Source organism: Antedon mediterranea, chromosome 3 (genome assembly GCF_964355755.1).
Source record: "Antedon mediterranea chromosome 3, ecAntMedi1.1, whole genome shotgun sequence".
Classification (NCBI taxonomy): Eukaryota; Metazoa; Echinodermata; class Crinoidea; order Comatulida; family Antedonidae; genus Antedon; species Antedon mediterranea.
In genome coordinates this window covers 26,977,022-26,994,310 of record NC_092672.1, presented here as the reverse complement: position 1 = coordinate 26,994,310, position 17,289 = coordinate 26,977,022, and the positions used below count along the sequence as shown (strand labels likewise).

The 17,289-nt window shown below is 33.3% G+C and overlaps 2 protein-coding genes across 3 annotated transcripts in view; one reads left to right on the top strand and one right to left on the bottom strand.

Annotated features, from left to right (window-relative positions):
- The window catches only part of LOC140045117 (uncharacterized), a 32,370-nt gene extending 25,629 nt beyond the window's left edge, over positions 1-6,741 (bottom strand). For both annotated transcript variants that reach the window (XM_072089871.1, XM_072089872.1), the window contains exons 1-3: positions 6,472-6,741; positions 2,625-2,850; positions 1,133-1,194 (exon numbers count right to left, since the gene is read on the bottom strand). In XM_072089871.1, coding sequence (XP_071945972.1) covers positions 1,133-1,194; positions 2,625-2,850; positions 6,472-6,661 — 478 coding nt within the window. In that variant the 5' untranslated portion in view covers positions 6,662-6,741. The remainder of the gene's footprint in view (positions 1-1,132; positions 1,195-2,624; positions 2,851-6,471) is intronic.
- A 2,035-nt stretch (positions 6,742-8,776) lies between these two features.
- LOC140044233 (uncharacterized) lies at positions 8,777-16,562 on the top strand. The gene is made up of 10 exons (XM_072088711.1): positions 8,777-9,071; positions 12,120-12,354; positions 12,702-12,787; positions 13,425-13,550; positions 13,975-14,094; positions 14,812-14,928; positions 15,237-15,356; positions 15,694-15,810; positions 16,188-16,310; positions 16,558-16,562. The coding sequence occupies exons 1-10, from the start codon at positions 8,879-8,881 to the stop codon at positions 16,560-16,562; spliced, it is 1,242 nt and encodes a 413-aa protein (XP_071944812.1). The 5' UTR covers positions 8,777-8,878.
- Positions 16,563-17,289: the final 727 nt, after the last annotated feature.

Sequence of the window (17,289 nt, the reverse complement as noted above, 5' to 3'; positions counted from 1 at the left end):
ATCTGTGCCTAATGTGTATATATACTGCATATATATATATATACTGTACAATCGAAAGAATTCTAATAAACACTTCTTTTCATTCAATTGTGAAATAGGGTCTGATCATAACAAAGTGAATAACAGATAGGGTTGGGCTGAAATGGACCATTAAGATCCAAACGATGCACAGTGTGGGTTTAACACAAACCATATAATGTATTTTAATTGAACCTCATGTTTAATTCCTATTCCAAGAAGTCTAATAATGACAAATTATTTTACATCTCCCTGTTCTAATGATGAAAATAAGCAGTTCCTCTAAATACAAGAAAAGTACATGTACAATTCTATTGATCTTTAGATACTATACACAGATCTAAAGTAAATGTTTTATTCTGTAGGTTTATTTGAACACTCCCTCTCTTGTTGACATTACCAGAGCTGTATTGAATGTGTAGGATCTTTGTAAATTACAAATATTGTATTAGTACGAATAAGACTATGATGTCACCATAAATGAATATTATTACATACCTTGACCTTAAATAATAACGTTTGAATAAATTGATGAATGTTTAAATCTATTATTTAGGGATAGTTCATAACTTGAATTTGCTTTAGCAATAACTGTTTGCTTTTAGAAATTATCGCATGTTTTTTTTTTGTGTGTCTTCATATTTTGTATGAATGTTTATATGTATTTCATAATGCCGCCTATTTCAGCTGCGGTTGCCAATTTGCAAAATGTACAATTTTACAAATTCCAATACAGAAACTGTAAGACACATTATGCTGTATACAGACTGTAGTTATATTGAATTTAGTTTCTGGAAATGCACTGTAAGCCCCTATTTATAGTCACATTCAACTATTTATTTTTGTTTTATATTCATGATTGACATACAGTACAATATGCATTTTAGGTTTATTATGTATTATAATTTTGACATTATTAAACTTGATGTATAAAATACAAATTTATGCAAATACGAAGAGACAAATATTTAACTTTAACATTTTCAAATACAGATACAAATAACTAATTTATGAGTTTAATCCATAAACCAACAAAATATATCAAATTAAAAATGTGAAATATGTGGAAATTGCTGCTGCAGCTCATACAGTATATAACAACTTTGATGCCTACCTGTTACAACGGGTGAACGTATGCTTGCCCAAAATGTTGAGAAGTTTTGAACAACTGTGGCCCTATGGAAATAAAGAAAAAACTACAATAATATAAGATTTTAAAATTAAATTATCAACAGCAATTGACGATAGAAACCCACGCAGGAACTACGGATGCAGAAATAATAGTATTGGTATAAAAACAAAAAATACAAATTGACAAGTGATGATGCTGACGGTCATGCTGTAATTTTAAATGCATTTTACCTTAACTCAATTGAATTTTTTGATTAACTGTATAAAAACTTAATATTTTGCTGTACCGGGTATTTTTATATTAATATTGATCGATCTTCATTAATATCGTATATTATTGTGGTAGTGTTTCTTTTTCATCAATTGGAAATATTCATTTAGAATTGTTTAATCTGTATTGTATTTAAACAACATCCTTGTATGTTTTTATTTTGTTAATATAGATAAGGCTAACTCTTTTTTTTGTAAACCCAACAATTTAAGCCTCCCGACTGCTGTTTAATAATATTATCTGAATAAATACTTTATTATTAATAAGTAAAAAAATTGAATATTCATAATTGAATTAATGTGTGTAAAGGCGATAGAAATTAGATTGTGGTAAATTGTAGAATTATAAAACAAAAACAAAACAACAACAGATTACTGTATAAGATAATAATGCTGACATTGTTAATTCATATAAAACACTATATAAAATAGTATATTAATAATCATATCAAAAAAAATACAGCATGGCAACCTCTGTAAAATACGGCAACCTGATTAATGAAAGTAAAAAATCAATACATTGTAGCATGTTGCCATGGAAACCTTTTAACAATGTGTGAGGACAAAACTGGATTTTTATGTAAGAGTTTAGATTATAATGAATATGTATGCAACATAATTCATGCACCATACTAAAATATAATCTTATTTTTATTAATAAACAGAACAATATATCAATGAGATGAATATAATTTAAAATTTTGTATTAAAATTCTGTAATAAATAATAATGATATGAATCATAAATTCCTGTAATATATCTACAGTATCAGTCAATATGTACTGTAAAGGTATTTTAAAAACTCCTTCACATTCGTAATGTAATGAGATATGCTGGGGCTTCACTAGTTGTCATGACTGGCGGAGATCCAGGGGACGGGAGGACCTTCCTACATACTGTACATTGTTTAGACTGGGAGGAGATGGTTCCCCCTCACTTTTGACTGCAAACCAATCAAATGTGTACAAAGCAGTAAATTCGTACTAGATTTTTGTTTTTGTTTTTGTTTTTTGCCTCTCGCACACCTGTGTCAGCACATTTGCTACTGTAGTTGGACATAAAGACTTTTGATAAAAACAAACTAAGTATATTTGGGCATATCGTATGGCCTATGAATTACATGGGCAGCTACAGGTGGTTCATACAGTAGGTCCTACAAAGGTTGTCACAAATGATACTACTGCCTTTGATTACGCAATACTTACATAAAATGTACATCTTCTACATTAGCTGGTGGATTCCAGATAAATGAATAACTTGTTGTTTTATCATTTGAATTGTCATGTGTGATAGAGTCTCCTGGTGCTGAACATTGCATGAGCTTAAATTCAGTTGGAGGCGTCCCCCAAGTTCCAACTGGAGTAATGTCTCCATTTGTTCGTCTCGCTTGTAGTAGGATGCCCCTGTACCGAGTTGTAATTTGTATTGTAACTAAAAAAAATTAAGAGAAAGCAATTATTAATATAACATGACATTAACTAAGTATAATATTAAACTAAGTTGATAGATAAGGGATATCTTGAAAGGTGTACAGTGGGATAGGAACAAAATGATATTGAATGATAATGGAGGTAGGCCTATACCTCCCTGGAATAATAATAATATGACAACACATTACTAAGAAAGAAAGTTGGAAACATATCATCGGAGGTTTTACACACATTCATTGTTTCCGGAGTAAATCAGTGTCACATGGGGGCCTACAGTAGACCTATAGAAATGTGTCGTTATTGTGTTTAACTTGGAATTTTCAATATCTTTAACAATTCTTCCAGCGTAAAATCCTGGCTGGACGATAATTCACTTTCCTTCATAGTTTCAATGGAATCAAGCCAATGAAAGAATCAGGTCATGTTACCTATTCAATAGTTGGAAATATTGTCAACAATTATACATTCATTGTACAGTATGAATACCCAATAGAAGTATTGGAATTTTTTATAAAAAGGTGTGTCAATATTGCAGAAAAGTTAATGACAGTTCTCGGATCAGGCACGACGGCTGATGAACTAAACTCGGTGAGCGAGAAAGTACCCAAGATCGGCAACGCCAAGTAACGTCCCATGAAAATTGCCCAAAAATTAACATCATATACAAAATAATTGCAAACTTAAATAAAAAAAACAAATAATCATATAAATAACCATCGATTTGGAATTCTTATTGAGACTTGTACACAGAAAACTGAACAGGTTCATTGCCAAAAAGTAACCAAAAGGGAATGGTGGTATAAGAGTAATAAGAATAAAAAAAGGACCAAATGCAATTTAGAAAATAGAAATTATTAAAAATATAAGCCAGGCTTGCCCGACACAAGATTGCTCATTTCAATTCATTGATTGAAAGAAATACAATCAAAATGTTATTATAATACAAATATATTGAGATTAAAATCAGCACAAGGAACGGATTATTTCATATACATGTAGTATGAATTGTCTTTAGAAAAAATTGAATACACGTATTGTTGGTATTTCCTCTTCAAGCCATGCTCACACTGGTACAGAATCCAAATAAAAAAAATCGATTTGCACTTCAAAGCATCAGACCGCACACGAGTCAATAAATCGTACCATAGGTCTATTATAGCATACAGTACTATATACAAAATGCAAAAGAAGAAAAGAAAGCAAAATCTTTGATGTTTAAAAATGATACATTTTGTATGGCCTACTTTGCTATTATTTTTCTCGTGTCGATTTTATCTATAATATCTCCACTCTCGAACCTCAAAATTGTGTTTAAAATATACCGTACACCGTACACCTACGATCAGACAGCACTGCAATCAGTGGGGTTGTCCCGTATTTCCTCCTCGATACGATTCAAAATAGATATGGATTTGTGTAGAATATGATAAACAATACTGATAATGCATCATTGTTGCTTGGATCACAACATTGACACAGTTAAGTCATCGAGTCATCTGAGTAGCTATTCTTTATTTTCACACAAAATTCGTAACATATTAAAAAAAAGTAAAAATATACAATAAAAGGTAGGCCTACATATAAGCACATCATTAGCATAGAGCTATACATAGCTCCATGGTTGGAGTAGCCTTTTGATGAATATGGAATATATCTTGGATTATTATCGTTATTATAAAAGCATTGACAATTTTTAATCTTTTAGTCATTTTTTATCAGAGAACTTTGTTGTTTTGTTTGTGCTGTTGTATTCATTTCTGCGTTAGTGTAATTGTTGTGTGTAATTTTTACTGTTTATTTTTCTTTTTATTATAGTTCTATTTCAGTTTTCAAAACAAAATTCTGTCAAGTTTTAAATGGACATATAAATTAGACACTATAATTTTTAAAAAGCATCGGTACATTGAAGGAGCAAAAAGGTAACTACTCAATTTTCTAGATTTTATTTTGTTACTTTCTTTCTTTTTTCTAGAATGCAAAAACAAATCTTATGTGTTTAAATTTCAATTGTTGTTGTTAATAACAGGTTGTTATAATAACATGCTATAGTAAAATGACTTTTTCTATGTACTGCTGTATTCACGTTAGTGTTGTTTCTCAGTGAATGCTTGGGTGGTTAGAATACAATGGCTTAAATTGTCAACGGCAAGTGACGCTGACAATGATACACATTCCACCTGTATTGAAGCATCGCATCTCACACATGATTTACCAATGAAGGGTGTGGACACTGGGTAGGCCTAATACGAGTAATGGAAGGTGTGTGGTTTGGAGATTAAAACTCTAGTATCTCTTAGCATTGAGATAATATTATAGTGGTCTATAATGTACATTATATTTAACGATATATTGGTTCCTCCCAAACAACAATGAAGACTGCATTCAATTTTCACTTCAATCAAATATGATAAAAAGCGAAATAAACAGTTAAATTCATTAAAAAGTCCATTATCTGCAGTTCTTTTTGTTGAAATTAATCGGCTTCAGTTAACGATTTTGTTTTCTTGAAAGTACAGTTTTTTTTTGTAAATAATTTGGGGTTTTTTGTCGATCTAATTTTTGATAATATGACATTAAAATAGCATAGGTCCTGCAAAATAACAATTGGTATTTTTCCAGGCGAACGACATTAAGCTTCAATAGCATTGATATGCTCATAATCGTAGACAATGTTCACAGATCTAGGGCATTTACTGGAATTCAATTGGAACATATATATTTGGTTAGACCATGGACCTATAAATTATTACTAATTTATAGGTCCATGGTCAGGCCTTAACTGGTATTCCCACATTATTTCAAAATCTGGGATAACAAAAGAATTCACCATCGAGCTCTCTAATTACAACTCCCTGAATTAGCCAATGATCTGTGGGGTTTGGGTAATATTAGAAGGGTGAAAATTGAGATAGGGAGGAGTTAATGGGTAAAATGTATTCTGTCTAATTTAGCATTGAATTAGTTTATAAAATTTTAAATCACATACATAGCACCGATATCCATAAACAAAATTTTCATAAAATGCTTCAACCGTGTTTACAATTCAAGAGATGATTCTAATCAAATGAACCAGTATCTATATTATTTATTCGAGGTGGCTCGAAACAACAGGGAAACTATTAATAATTTTACTCTCGCGTGTTCAAACCATATTGATATACCGTGCTGTATTATTTAATAACCATGTACTGTGCCATATTAATTGCTATGTTTTGTTATGCTTATCCTTGATAGCCTTCAACCATAGAAGTCTTTAACCTCTTGTTTATGTAGAAAGATTGTAAATTAATAAAATAAAAATACAGTTTGAATGTTGGTACAGCGCAAACCTTGGGACTAGAAATATAAAAATATGTGTTCCCATACAGCTATGAAAACTTCCTTTGAAATCTTATGAAAATCTGGCTTTTTGAGTAACACATATAGAAAGAAACATTTAAAATATGCTTTCATATAAGTGAAGTTTGTTTTTTCACAAGATTAAAGATGAAAAAAACCAAGAGTAGACCTAAAATACAGTACCAGATCACCAATCAAGTAAATAATAATCGTCATATTGATCAAAATGATAAAATATATTATAATTTTTATTTTCTAACATGTATTAGAAGGTTACACTTACCTGTTACGGTTTGATCAGCGTTGTAACTTGAAGATGAAGTTACTATAGAATACGGTGAGATAGATTGACTTTGGACATTAGGCGTGTGAGATGGAAGAAGAGAGCCACAGGAAGAAGAAACAGCTCCAGATGGGAAAGATTCAACAGATGATATAAATGCCAACAACGAGAATAATATTATTATATCCATTCTGACAGATGTATAGCCGTTCGTGTGTACGTATGCTATGGCTGTCACAACCACCACCGGCTTTAGGCACTTCAGGTATAGGTTTGTACCAAGCCACCTATTTTATAAAATATGCATATGAAAAGACTACTATACAACTTAAACACAGGGCGAGTTCTTTTGTTCGCTAATAACGATCCGCTTTACTGAACCATAATAGGTTGTATTCATTCAGACGTGAATTGACGAAACTGAGTCATCTCAACCAGTTATTTCTCTGTTTGCTTTTCATTCAATAACTGCAATCGTAATAGCGCTGGACGCTACATTGAGTTTCAATAGGTTCTCACTCAACAACTCTAATATCTCAAATACAGTGCTTTAACATTTTCAAAACAAACGAATTCAAAGACTAATCAATTTGATTTTAGCCTGGTGGTTAAGATACCGGTACCTATCCCAGGGTCCTGGGTTAAAATCAACAAAAACTCCACTTCCAAGATTATATCAAAGAGTATAATGTTTGTCCTGTGAAAAAAGAATTAAAAGGCTACAGTGAATGGATTTGCTCATGATTATCCTTGGCAACTTGTCTAAATATATACAAAATAATAAAAATGAGTAAATAGTACAAAATAAATAACGATATGTTACAAGATATAATTGAATTAAGACTGAACAGTCAAGATACTACTTGACTATTTTCAAAATAAAGAAATAAATGTAATTTTTCGTATTTGTACAGTTGATATATCGTATTATAACAGACAATTTATTAATCAATATCGTGCTGAACGAAAAGGAAATTATATTGACAGAGGTATTGTGTACACTGAACATGATTAATCGACGGATCAACATGACATCCACACCCAGGTGTGCTACTACTATACACTAAATGGTTATAAAGAACAAACTTTATACATGGAAAATGAATCACTCTTTTAGCTCTATTTCATTATATAAATATTAAGGAAGAGTGCCCTGATAAATATTATGTAAGTACAAAAATTGCTTGTTTGGAGAGAACGATTAGGCCTAATTGGAACAGTTGTACACGTGCCATACGTATATTATCGTGTCATGTATATTCATAATAAATAATTAGAAAGGCGCTATATAGATTCTGCCTAATAGTGTGTATGTAAAATACAAAACGCTGTTTAGAAAAGTAAGCAGGTTTCGACTTGAGGGCAGTATACTATTTATAACAAGTTACCCTAAAATCGATAGGTGGCACCCTATCTGTAAACTGCAAACCTTGGATTTTTTTCCCAAAGGAAATACATGAAGCGCCTAAAATAATTTGAGTATTTTAATTACAGAGTAAAAATAAATAAATTAGAAGATGCAAAATGCAACAAGAGAGTGCTGCGAGCATAACCTTATAGTTTTTAAAACACAGGGCCCTACTGAAGACAAACGTTTCTCATTGGTTATTGGACCTCCTGGGACTATTTTTAGTGTACAATCGTCGCCTGCAATAATTGATTTCACTCGCAGATAGCGAAAGCCGTAAACGTAGCCTAAGTCGTCTTAGGCCATATTTTCTAGACAAACCAGGACCTTTCGGGTCTGACGCAATGGAACTGCAGTCCAGAATTTAAATACAGATCTGCATATTATACGTAGCAATTGTTGTCCATTATGAATTTCGAAAAATTGGTGTTCACATGATTCAACACTTTTTGGGGAAGACATAAATTAAGCCTAGGCCTACATATCGCTGATCAGTTTAATCAGTTTACCAGTAGTTTAACGTGTCTGATTATATTAGTTAAGGTTTTATATCATACCATGGGCAATTATACGAACAGGAGGATCAAGCTACAGTAACCTACCACTATAACCAACTTAGTAAACAGTTTAAGCATAAATAATTGAACTGCAATTAATAATATAAACGAATGAAGGTAACAATACAAGAGATAATGAAAGTGCATTCCTTTGGTCTAGAACGTGCGACAAGTTCTTTTATCTCGCGCATCATTTATCAAGCCATAAAATCGACCTTTTAAGTTGTCAGAAGTTTATTGACGCATATAGTTATCAAAAGGCATCATGTTACACTCCTTTAAACTTTATAAATACAAATAGATATACCTATAAATCAGTTTGGTGGAATTTTTTGTCGGCTAAAGAGCAGGGCAGAACCTATAATATTCTTCATACTCTCTGGTTTAGTTGAGTCGAAGGCTATCATTTGACAAAACTAGGATTGATAGTTAGGCCCCTGAAATGATGATGTTGGCGTTCAGTTTTGCATTGCTATCTGTTTTCTTTGTTGCGATCGAAAGTCGCTCCAATGGGGCACCTGATTCGGCATGTACTGGCATGACTCCACAACACGCATCTGGAGCACAAGTAAATCCTTCACCATTTACAATCACAACTTCTAGGCCTTCCTACGTCTTAGGAGGTACATTGCAAGGTAAGGTAACTTTTCGGTTTTTGCATAATCTAATCAATTTCAAATATGCACGCGTAAACTTTACTCCAAGAATGTTTGTTGAGTTGAACATTGCTGTAAAAAGAAAATGTCTTCCGGGATAAACTCCTATTCCTTCTCGGAATTTTGAACAAATTTCTGATTTGTTCTAGACTTGCCCCAAGTCTGTATTATCTTTTTTTTTTTTTTTTTTTTTATTTCGACCGCGATTTTTGTCTGAAAATACAGACTTGTGAAACACGTATAGAAATCGATTTGCAGACCGCAAACATCCGATAAGAATGACGTAGGTTATCATACCGTATTTGGCTATATGGGGCGGGCGGTATGTAAATATGGATTTCGAATCAACCAATGATCATTTTGTTTCAAAATGAAAAAGATCGAGACGTACGTACAGAGTGCTGAATGTACGATCGAGACTGTTGAAATATAAAATCGTAATGCCAAGTTGTTTTGTTTATTAATTGTTTAGTCCTTGGCCTAGGCCTCTTTCGTAGGTCCCACTCAACTCGCACGCATGACCTGCCAAATAAAACGCCAATAAAGTAGCCCTACATACCACCACCGGCACACAACAGGGCTACACCACCACACAGAACAGGACAGGGTCTGGGTGGGAATTAAATCAAAATTATCTCCGCGTAAATGATCCATTCAATGTTTGATTTGCGGAGACGCTATAGCCTATCATATCAAGACGAGTTTTCATGTTCTTGGGAAAAAATCCCATCAAATGTTTACCAGACTACTAGGCATATAAAATAATTTCTAGCCTTCAGAAACTTTCATAAATGTACCCAAGTACACATTGTCTAAACGTAACATAGCGCATGCGCATCATCTTAGTTGTTGAGTCTTTGAAATTCTGAAATATGAATATTAAAACGGTGTACGAGTGAGTAGCCAATCGCATGCAGCTGAAACTAGTCAACCGGATAATCGTATGCACCAAGAATTCTTGGTGTCAAACCACGTGACTTGTGCGTGTTTCCCCAGACGGAGTATCCAAAATCAAGTAGTATACGTATGAAACGCCATACGTGCCAAAATATTTATCTTTTTACTAATATTAAGACAAAACTCCGTCTGGAACCCAGACTAGATTTGTTCGTGCACACATTCATATTAGCACATAGGCCTGGGCCTACTGTGTGTCTTCGAATCCAATCAGAAGATTTTTTACAAGACAGAAACTATTTAGCAATGTTTTTCAAGTGGATCACAGAGATACATATTACCGCAAAGCATAAATAATGTAAAGCCGTATTGTGAAGAAATACACAAATTATAATATTACAGTAAATAGCAAAAGTGGAGGAATGTACCTTGAGAATGAAAATCACTGTTAAAAATAAGTGTGATGGTGGAGCGATTTCACTCAAGTTATTGACACTAGGCCTACGTATATGAACATGAAACAATAACAAAACTAGAAAGCCGCTCCGAGAGTGCATACCTCCATCTACTGTAAAATTATCCTACATAAGATTTCTCCGGGAAAATGTATATATATATATATATATATATATTTGTGTGTGTCTTAGCTGTTTGTGATTTAGGCCAATTTCACTACAAGGATGTGTGTATGCGAGTTCGGTGTAATGGTTATGACCAGCCGTTCAAATAACAATAGAACAGCAACGCGAAAATCAAACAAGTGAATTTGAAAAGTTAAGAAATAGGTTTTTTAAACTACTCACATCAAAAAACGTGCACATTAAATCAAATTATGTTTTAAAATTACAAACCACAATATATAACGCTTGCCTTTTGTACAAAAATGAAGTTTTTTGGACAAGTAGTTTTCGAGAAATTGCAATTCCAGTTTACTTGTTACTTTATGACTGCTCGCTGGCTTTTGAAAAATTCTGTCTTGTCTTTTAATACTAGCAGGTCTGAAAAGTATACTCAAAAGTGGGCCAGAATTGGGACCGTCGTCCCAAAATTAAATGGAATGGTCCTTGACCACACATCTATCTGTACATTCATTTTGGTAAATATCTTGTAAATTACTTTTTGAGTAATCCTGCTAACAAACAAACACACGCGATCGAATACATACCTCCTTGGTGGAGGTAAATTATGTACGTAATATGCACTGATTATTAATGTTTGAACTGATTGTCTATAGCTCTATCAGGGAGATATAGCTCCATGGCTCTATTAAACCAACCTAAACAATGTTATTTTAGGCATAGTTATTGTAATTTGATAACTTTAGTTCTAACACCCATGACTTTTATAAACGCTTGAATGCATATACTTCACAGGCAAATTGGGCGTGTGCGTGTTGCATTACTTGCTTTCTTCGTGCAGTATTTATATAACAAACGAAGCGGACGATATGGAAACTGTACAGACAATTGGAAATAAGATAACCACGAAATAGACCTACCATACTTAAGAACAGTTATTTGGCCTATACATTATATAACATTCTATTCACACTTTTCCAACTGTAGTTTCACGTCCGGGAAACAAATGCGCGTTTTTGTCACTGCCACTCTGCAGGCGTACCACATGACGTCGGTTAATTATGCAAAACAAAACAGGTTTACAACAAATGCAATCTTATGTAATACATAGATAACTATAGTATTTGTTTTTAAAGCTCTATAAATATAAGGAATAAATGTTCTTTGCCTGTTGTGTTTATATATATATATATATATATATATTTATTTCTCATTATTATTTTATTTATTTATTTTTTTTACATACAATATCTGAAAAAAATACAGAAAAGAAAACAAGAGACTTTGCAACAATTATTATGATCGCTCCAATTTCGCCAGCACTTTGATACTATATCCTTGTCAAAGTCTGATTCACAAGCCCAAACTAGCTCTTGCATGTTTTATGTAGTTTACTGAACATTGCATACTACGATGCATTAAGATGCGACACTAGGAAATTGACCAATCACAACGATGTTGTAGTAGTAGTTACCACAACGCCGATCTAAATTGTAGGCATGCGCGGCATAATCAAACTATTCTTATTTTGATGTTAATTTTGTCTGAACAGTGTCTATAACCTCGCCTTCGAGTTTGCAATATGCCGGTATCTTACTGCAAGCCCGTACTCGTGTTACACGTGAAATTGTCGGTAGATGGATGCCTTCGACTTATGCAGGAATTCAGTTGAAGACGTGTACTGAAGAAGATGACTCGGTGACGCACAGTTATGCATTTTTAAAACCATTTACAACGCATTATACATGGAAAGCACCAGACTCCTTTGATGAAGACATTGAATTCATGTAAGTTTGAATAACTTAGATCATTTATAAGCCAACCTAATTAGATTAATGTTAATTGAAATGTGTTAATATAAATTGTTCAAAAGTTATCACAATAATGACCAGTGCACTACAAATATACCAACTGACCAAAACAGGATTGACCGATAACGCCACTCTGGGATGACCAAACTAATAAGATACCGTACATTTTTGGTTGAATTTCAAGTGTTTGAAGAGTGGAAATGCCGCTTACCACCCGACTTGTTACAAAAGTAAAAAAAAAAGTGTCTATGTTGTTAATGTAGCCTAAAAAAATATGCTCACAAAACTGAAATGATATAACATTTTGTTCTTGTTTTATATAGAGCAACATTTGTCGTTACCTACGATATTTTTTGGACAGGTATTTCTTCTGGAGTAGTAAGTGTGGATACTTCGGTTATCACTGAATGTAAGTATACAATAAGTTAAAAGTAAATAATGTAAGTTTAAGTTATAATATGCATCTCCAACTTTAGCAAACACACTTGAGAATATCATTCAGACGAAAAAGAAGAATAACTTTAGAATGTTACAAGATTAAGTTTTAACTCAGAAGTCCCGATCGCACCGCCCCTAAAAATATTATTATATTATATTTTTCGACACTTATTAAAAATGGCGGCCATGTTTTATAAACTACTCTAGATTTGATTTATTCAGTTTGGTATAACAATAATTACAGAAAATTACAAAACAATACAAAGTAAAACAAAATGATTTGAAAGTGATTTGGTGAAATCACTGTATGAATAATTTCCTTTATAATTTTAAATAAATTAAAGAAATACAAATTAATTAATAAAGTTAATTTTTTTAGTTAAGAAAATCAAATTTTGACAGGATATTGTAAAAAAAGATGCAAAATCAATAACAAATATTTGTTTGGAAGTCAATTCAGGATGACATTGATGGATGAAAGAGAGATCATTTCTTCTTATGAGTGGAACGAAAAAAAGTATCGCATCTTGTGTTCTCTGAATAATCGAAATCGGTCACATACCAATGCCTACAATGTGTTAAATTCAAAATGCAATCTAATTTTCCAGACACCGATATGTGTGAAGAGCTCAAGCCATGCCAGAATGGTGCAACGTGCTTTAACTCATTACAATCAGCCTCGTACTACTGTCTGTGTCCTAGCGGCTTTTCTGGAATAGATTGTGAAACATTCGGTGAGTACAAATCCTTTTTCACCACTCAATAAAAGTACAAAACGTATTAATATCATGTATGTCACCTAGGGCATATATCACTGTACATGCATTAACTGTGAGCTGGGTTAAATATAGTTTCCGGTTGTGTGAATTATTTTAACGTTATTCTTGAAAAAATAATGTTGGATTCATCTTTATTGGTAATTTATTCCATTCTTGAATAGCATTGTAAAAAAAGGTTTGCATGCGCCATTGGTCAAATAATTGGAATTCTAACATTCAAATTGCATCATCGAGTATTTTAAAATATATACAAATCGATTTTTAACGCCACGAAATTAATGAGCATACATCGCTCTTTATTTCAACATGTATCGCACAGAACAAAGAACAAAGCTTTAGTAGCAACCATAAGTTTACTATATATCTGATTTCCTTCTAGACTATTGCAGTAACGAAGTTTGTAGTAACTCTGGAACATGCTATTCGAGCTCATCAAATGCACAGGTTTTCTACTGTGAATGTGACGTAGGTTTTACAGGCAAATTCTGCGAGATATTTAGTAAGTTAATCGGCTTATGTATGAGAGAGTGTTCGTAGTGTTAACGTATATCTAAACGGCAGGAGGAGAGATAATATGATGGAGGAGAGATAATATGATGGAGGTTATGATGACGACGATGGTGATTATGACAAGGGAGAACATGGATATGACGGTGACAAGAGTGTCCTTATGCCGACAATGGTTGCAATGTAGACTATGTTTGTGCTATGATGATGAAGATCCAGTGGCTAAGATTATGATAATGACGATGCGGTAATATCAAGACTACTGTGATGACAAATATGGTTATGGTGAAGATGATGATGGTATCATGATTATGACGAGGGCTGTGAGGACTACGGCGGTTTATTAAGATAATGACGACTGTAGTGTCGTGATGACTACGAATATTTGTTGACGAAATGCTGGTTATAGGTCTAATTAAGGTGGTGCGATAATGACGGATGTTGACCATGATGGTTTGCTGATTCTTTAACATTTATTCTGATAGTAATGGCATTCAAATGAGAATAAAGAGTACAACAATTATTCTCCTTATTATCATGAGCCCTAGTTAAAAGTAAAACTTGTCACAAGGACCCATGACGACCACGATTGAAACAACCATGGTGGTTGACGTATACTTCCTAATATTGTAACGCTTAATTATACTGTACTAGATGAAAATCATACAGTAATTAAAATTGTCTTTCTAATTTTTAAATGGCTCAACAGCGGGCTGTGGAGCTAATCCCTGTTTGAACGGTGCTTTATGTTATAACAGTGATTCAGCTGATAGGTTTTACTGTGCTTGTGTCCATCCATATGCTGGCGATCGTTGCCAATACTTCAGTAAGTAAAACATCATTATTTCTAGCGTAGGCCTAAACACTAACTACCATGGAGTTGAGCACAAAGTATACAATCTGCTCTTTCCAATGGAGGAAAAGTAATAATTAATTTCCTCCATAATTTATCGCGTTAATGAACATTCTCAAAATGTCTACAAAAAGGTGAACGTTTATTAGTTCCGTTCATTATCACCGTTAAATAACACTTTGTTCCTCAGTTATAGCAGTATTAGAATTAATACTGAACGGTCATGGGAAATTTTTATAATAATGAACAATACCAACATCAAAAATTGTTTTACTTCACAGTGTCATGTGACAACTTGCCTTGCTTTAATGGTGGCACGTGCTTCTCATCTGAGAGTGGAGTTGGGTATATCTGCTTATGCCCATTAGGTTTTGCCGGACCAAAATGTGAAACCCCCGTAGGTAAGTCTTAATCCCGGTTCACATTCATAAAAGTTGCTAATACAAATCGGCATTTACTGCCAGATTACATTGTTGGTAATCACAATAATGTATAAAATTAATGTTTAACTTCTGCTCATGTCCATAAAATGCCTGTTCACACTACCAAACGTAGCTTACGTCTATTAGCGTTTACTACCACATCAAACTGTGGAACCATTGTTTGGTAAATTTTATTGCCTGTTCATGCTGTATTCTCTAAAGTATTATGCTAATAACCGCTAATACTGTCAGTCCAAACCATTGTTTGCTATTTCCTAACTCTAGTTCACACTGCCAACTTCTACATTTCTAACAGAAACCTGTATGGACACTCCTTGTTTTAATGGAGGTACTTGTTATAAAAAGCATGGTGGTAGCGGTTATTATTGCTTATGTTCTGGAATTCACACCGGTGATCACTGTCAATTGGAAAGTAAGTCATTTCTAGTTCTTGCATTCCTTTTTATCCTAGGCACTTCACTCAGATTCAATCCAATCAATATTCATCAGAGTAACTTGTATCGGCTCTGGCATATCATTATAAATTAGTCAATGTCTGTGTTAATTAAACTAAATCATGATAGTTGTGAAGATGTTTTATTACGTACAAGCTTATTGGGCTCTTGGTGGGTTTAGGGAAGAGCTGTGTATTGAAAATCTCCTATCCTAGAATATATAAACAAATAAACCAACAATCTCATATTAATTGCCATTGCTCATATGTGCAGTAAATAAACCATCCATAAAGGAGTCAATAATTTTAAATATTATTACACAGAAAATATTAGTTTTTTATTTCTTACCTTTCAGAATCAGACCCATGTCTGTCATCCCCTTGTTTAAATTCTGGATCGTGTTACAGAGGATCTGTCTCAAACGAATATTACTGCGGATGTCAACCCGGTTTCAATGGCATGCACTGTGAAATTAATGGTAAAATATTGTATATTATGTATTGTATATTATGTATTGTATTTTGGTGAAAAAACTCCAACCTAACTTGTGCTAAGCAAGCAAATATCAACCTTTCATAATTTTAACTAGCCTAATATCTTTCTGTATGTGCTCATATGTTTACGAGCATCCACAGAATATCGTTTGTACTTGGTAGTAGTGTAGGTGTGGTGCTTTGTAAAAACAGAATACCTATAAATGACAAATATATAAAATGAAATCAAAGGTTGAACAACTTATAAAGTTTATATGCTTTAAATACACAAACTCACCGTGTTTCTTTGTAGATCCCTGTAGCTCAAACCCATGTAATGGTGGTTCTACATGCTTTACATCTCAGTATGGTTCAAATATCTACTGCAAATGCCAAATTGGTACATCTGGACCTAGATGTCTTCAGTATGGTAAGTACATTTAGTCAATTGATCATCGTCTTTAATAAATCTGGACCTATATGTTTTCAGTAAGGTAAGTACATTAAGTCAAATGCTACTTGCCTTTGGTGAATCTGGACATTGGTCATCTTTAGTATGGTGAGTACATTAAGTCAATTGCTCCTTGCCTTTGGTAAATCTGGACATTGGACATCTTCAGTATGGTGAGTACATTCAGTAAATTGCTACTTGCCTTTGGTAAATCTGGACATTGGACATCTTCAGTATGGTGAGTACATTCAGTAAATTGCTACTTGCCTTTGGTATATCTGGACATTGGACATCTTCAGTATGGTGAGTACATTCAGTAAATTGCTACTTGCCTTTGGTATATCTGGACATTGGTCATCTTCAGTATGGTGAGCACATTCAGTAAATTGCTACTTGCCTTTGGTAGAGTCTTCAATATGGTACAAATTACAAATAGTCGATTGCTCATTGTCTCTGGTAAATCTGGACCCATGTGTCTTCAGTATGGTAAGCACATTTAGGAAATTCCTCCCTGTCTCTGGTAAATCTGGACC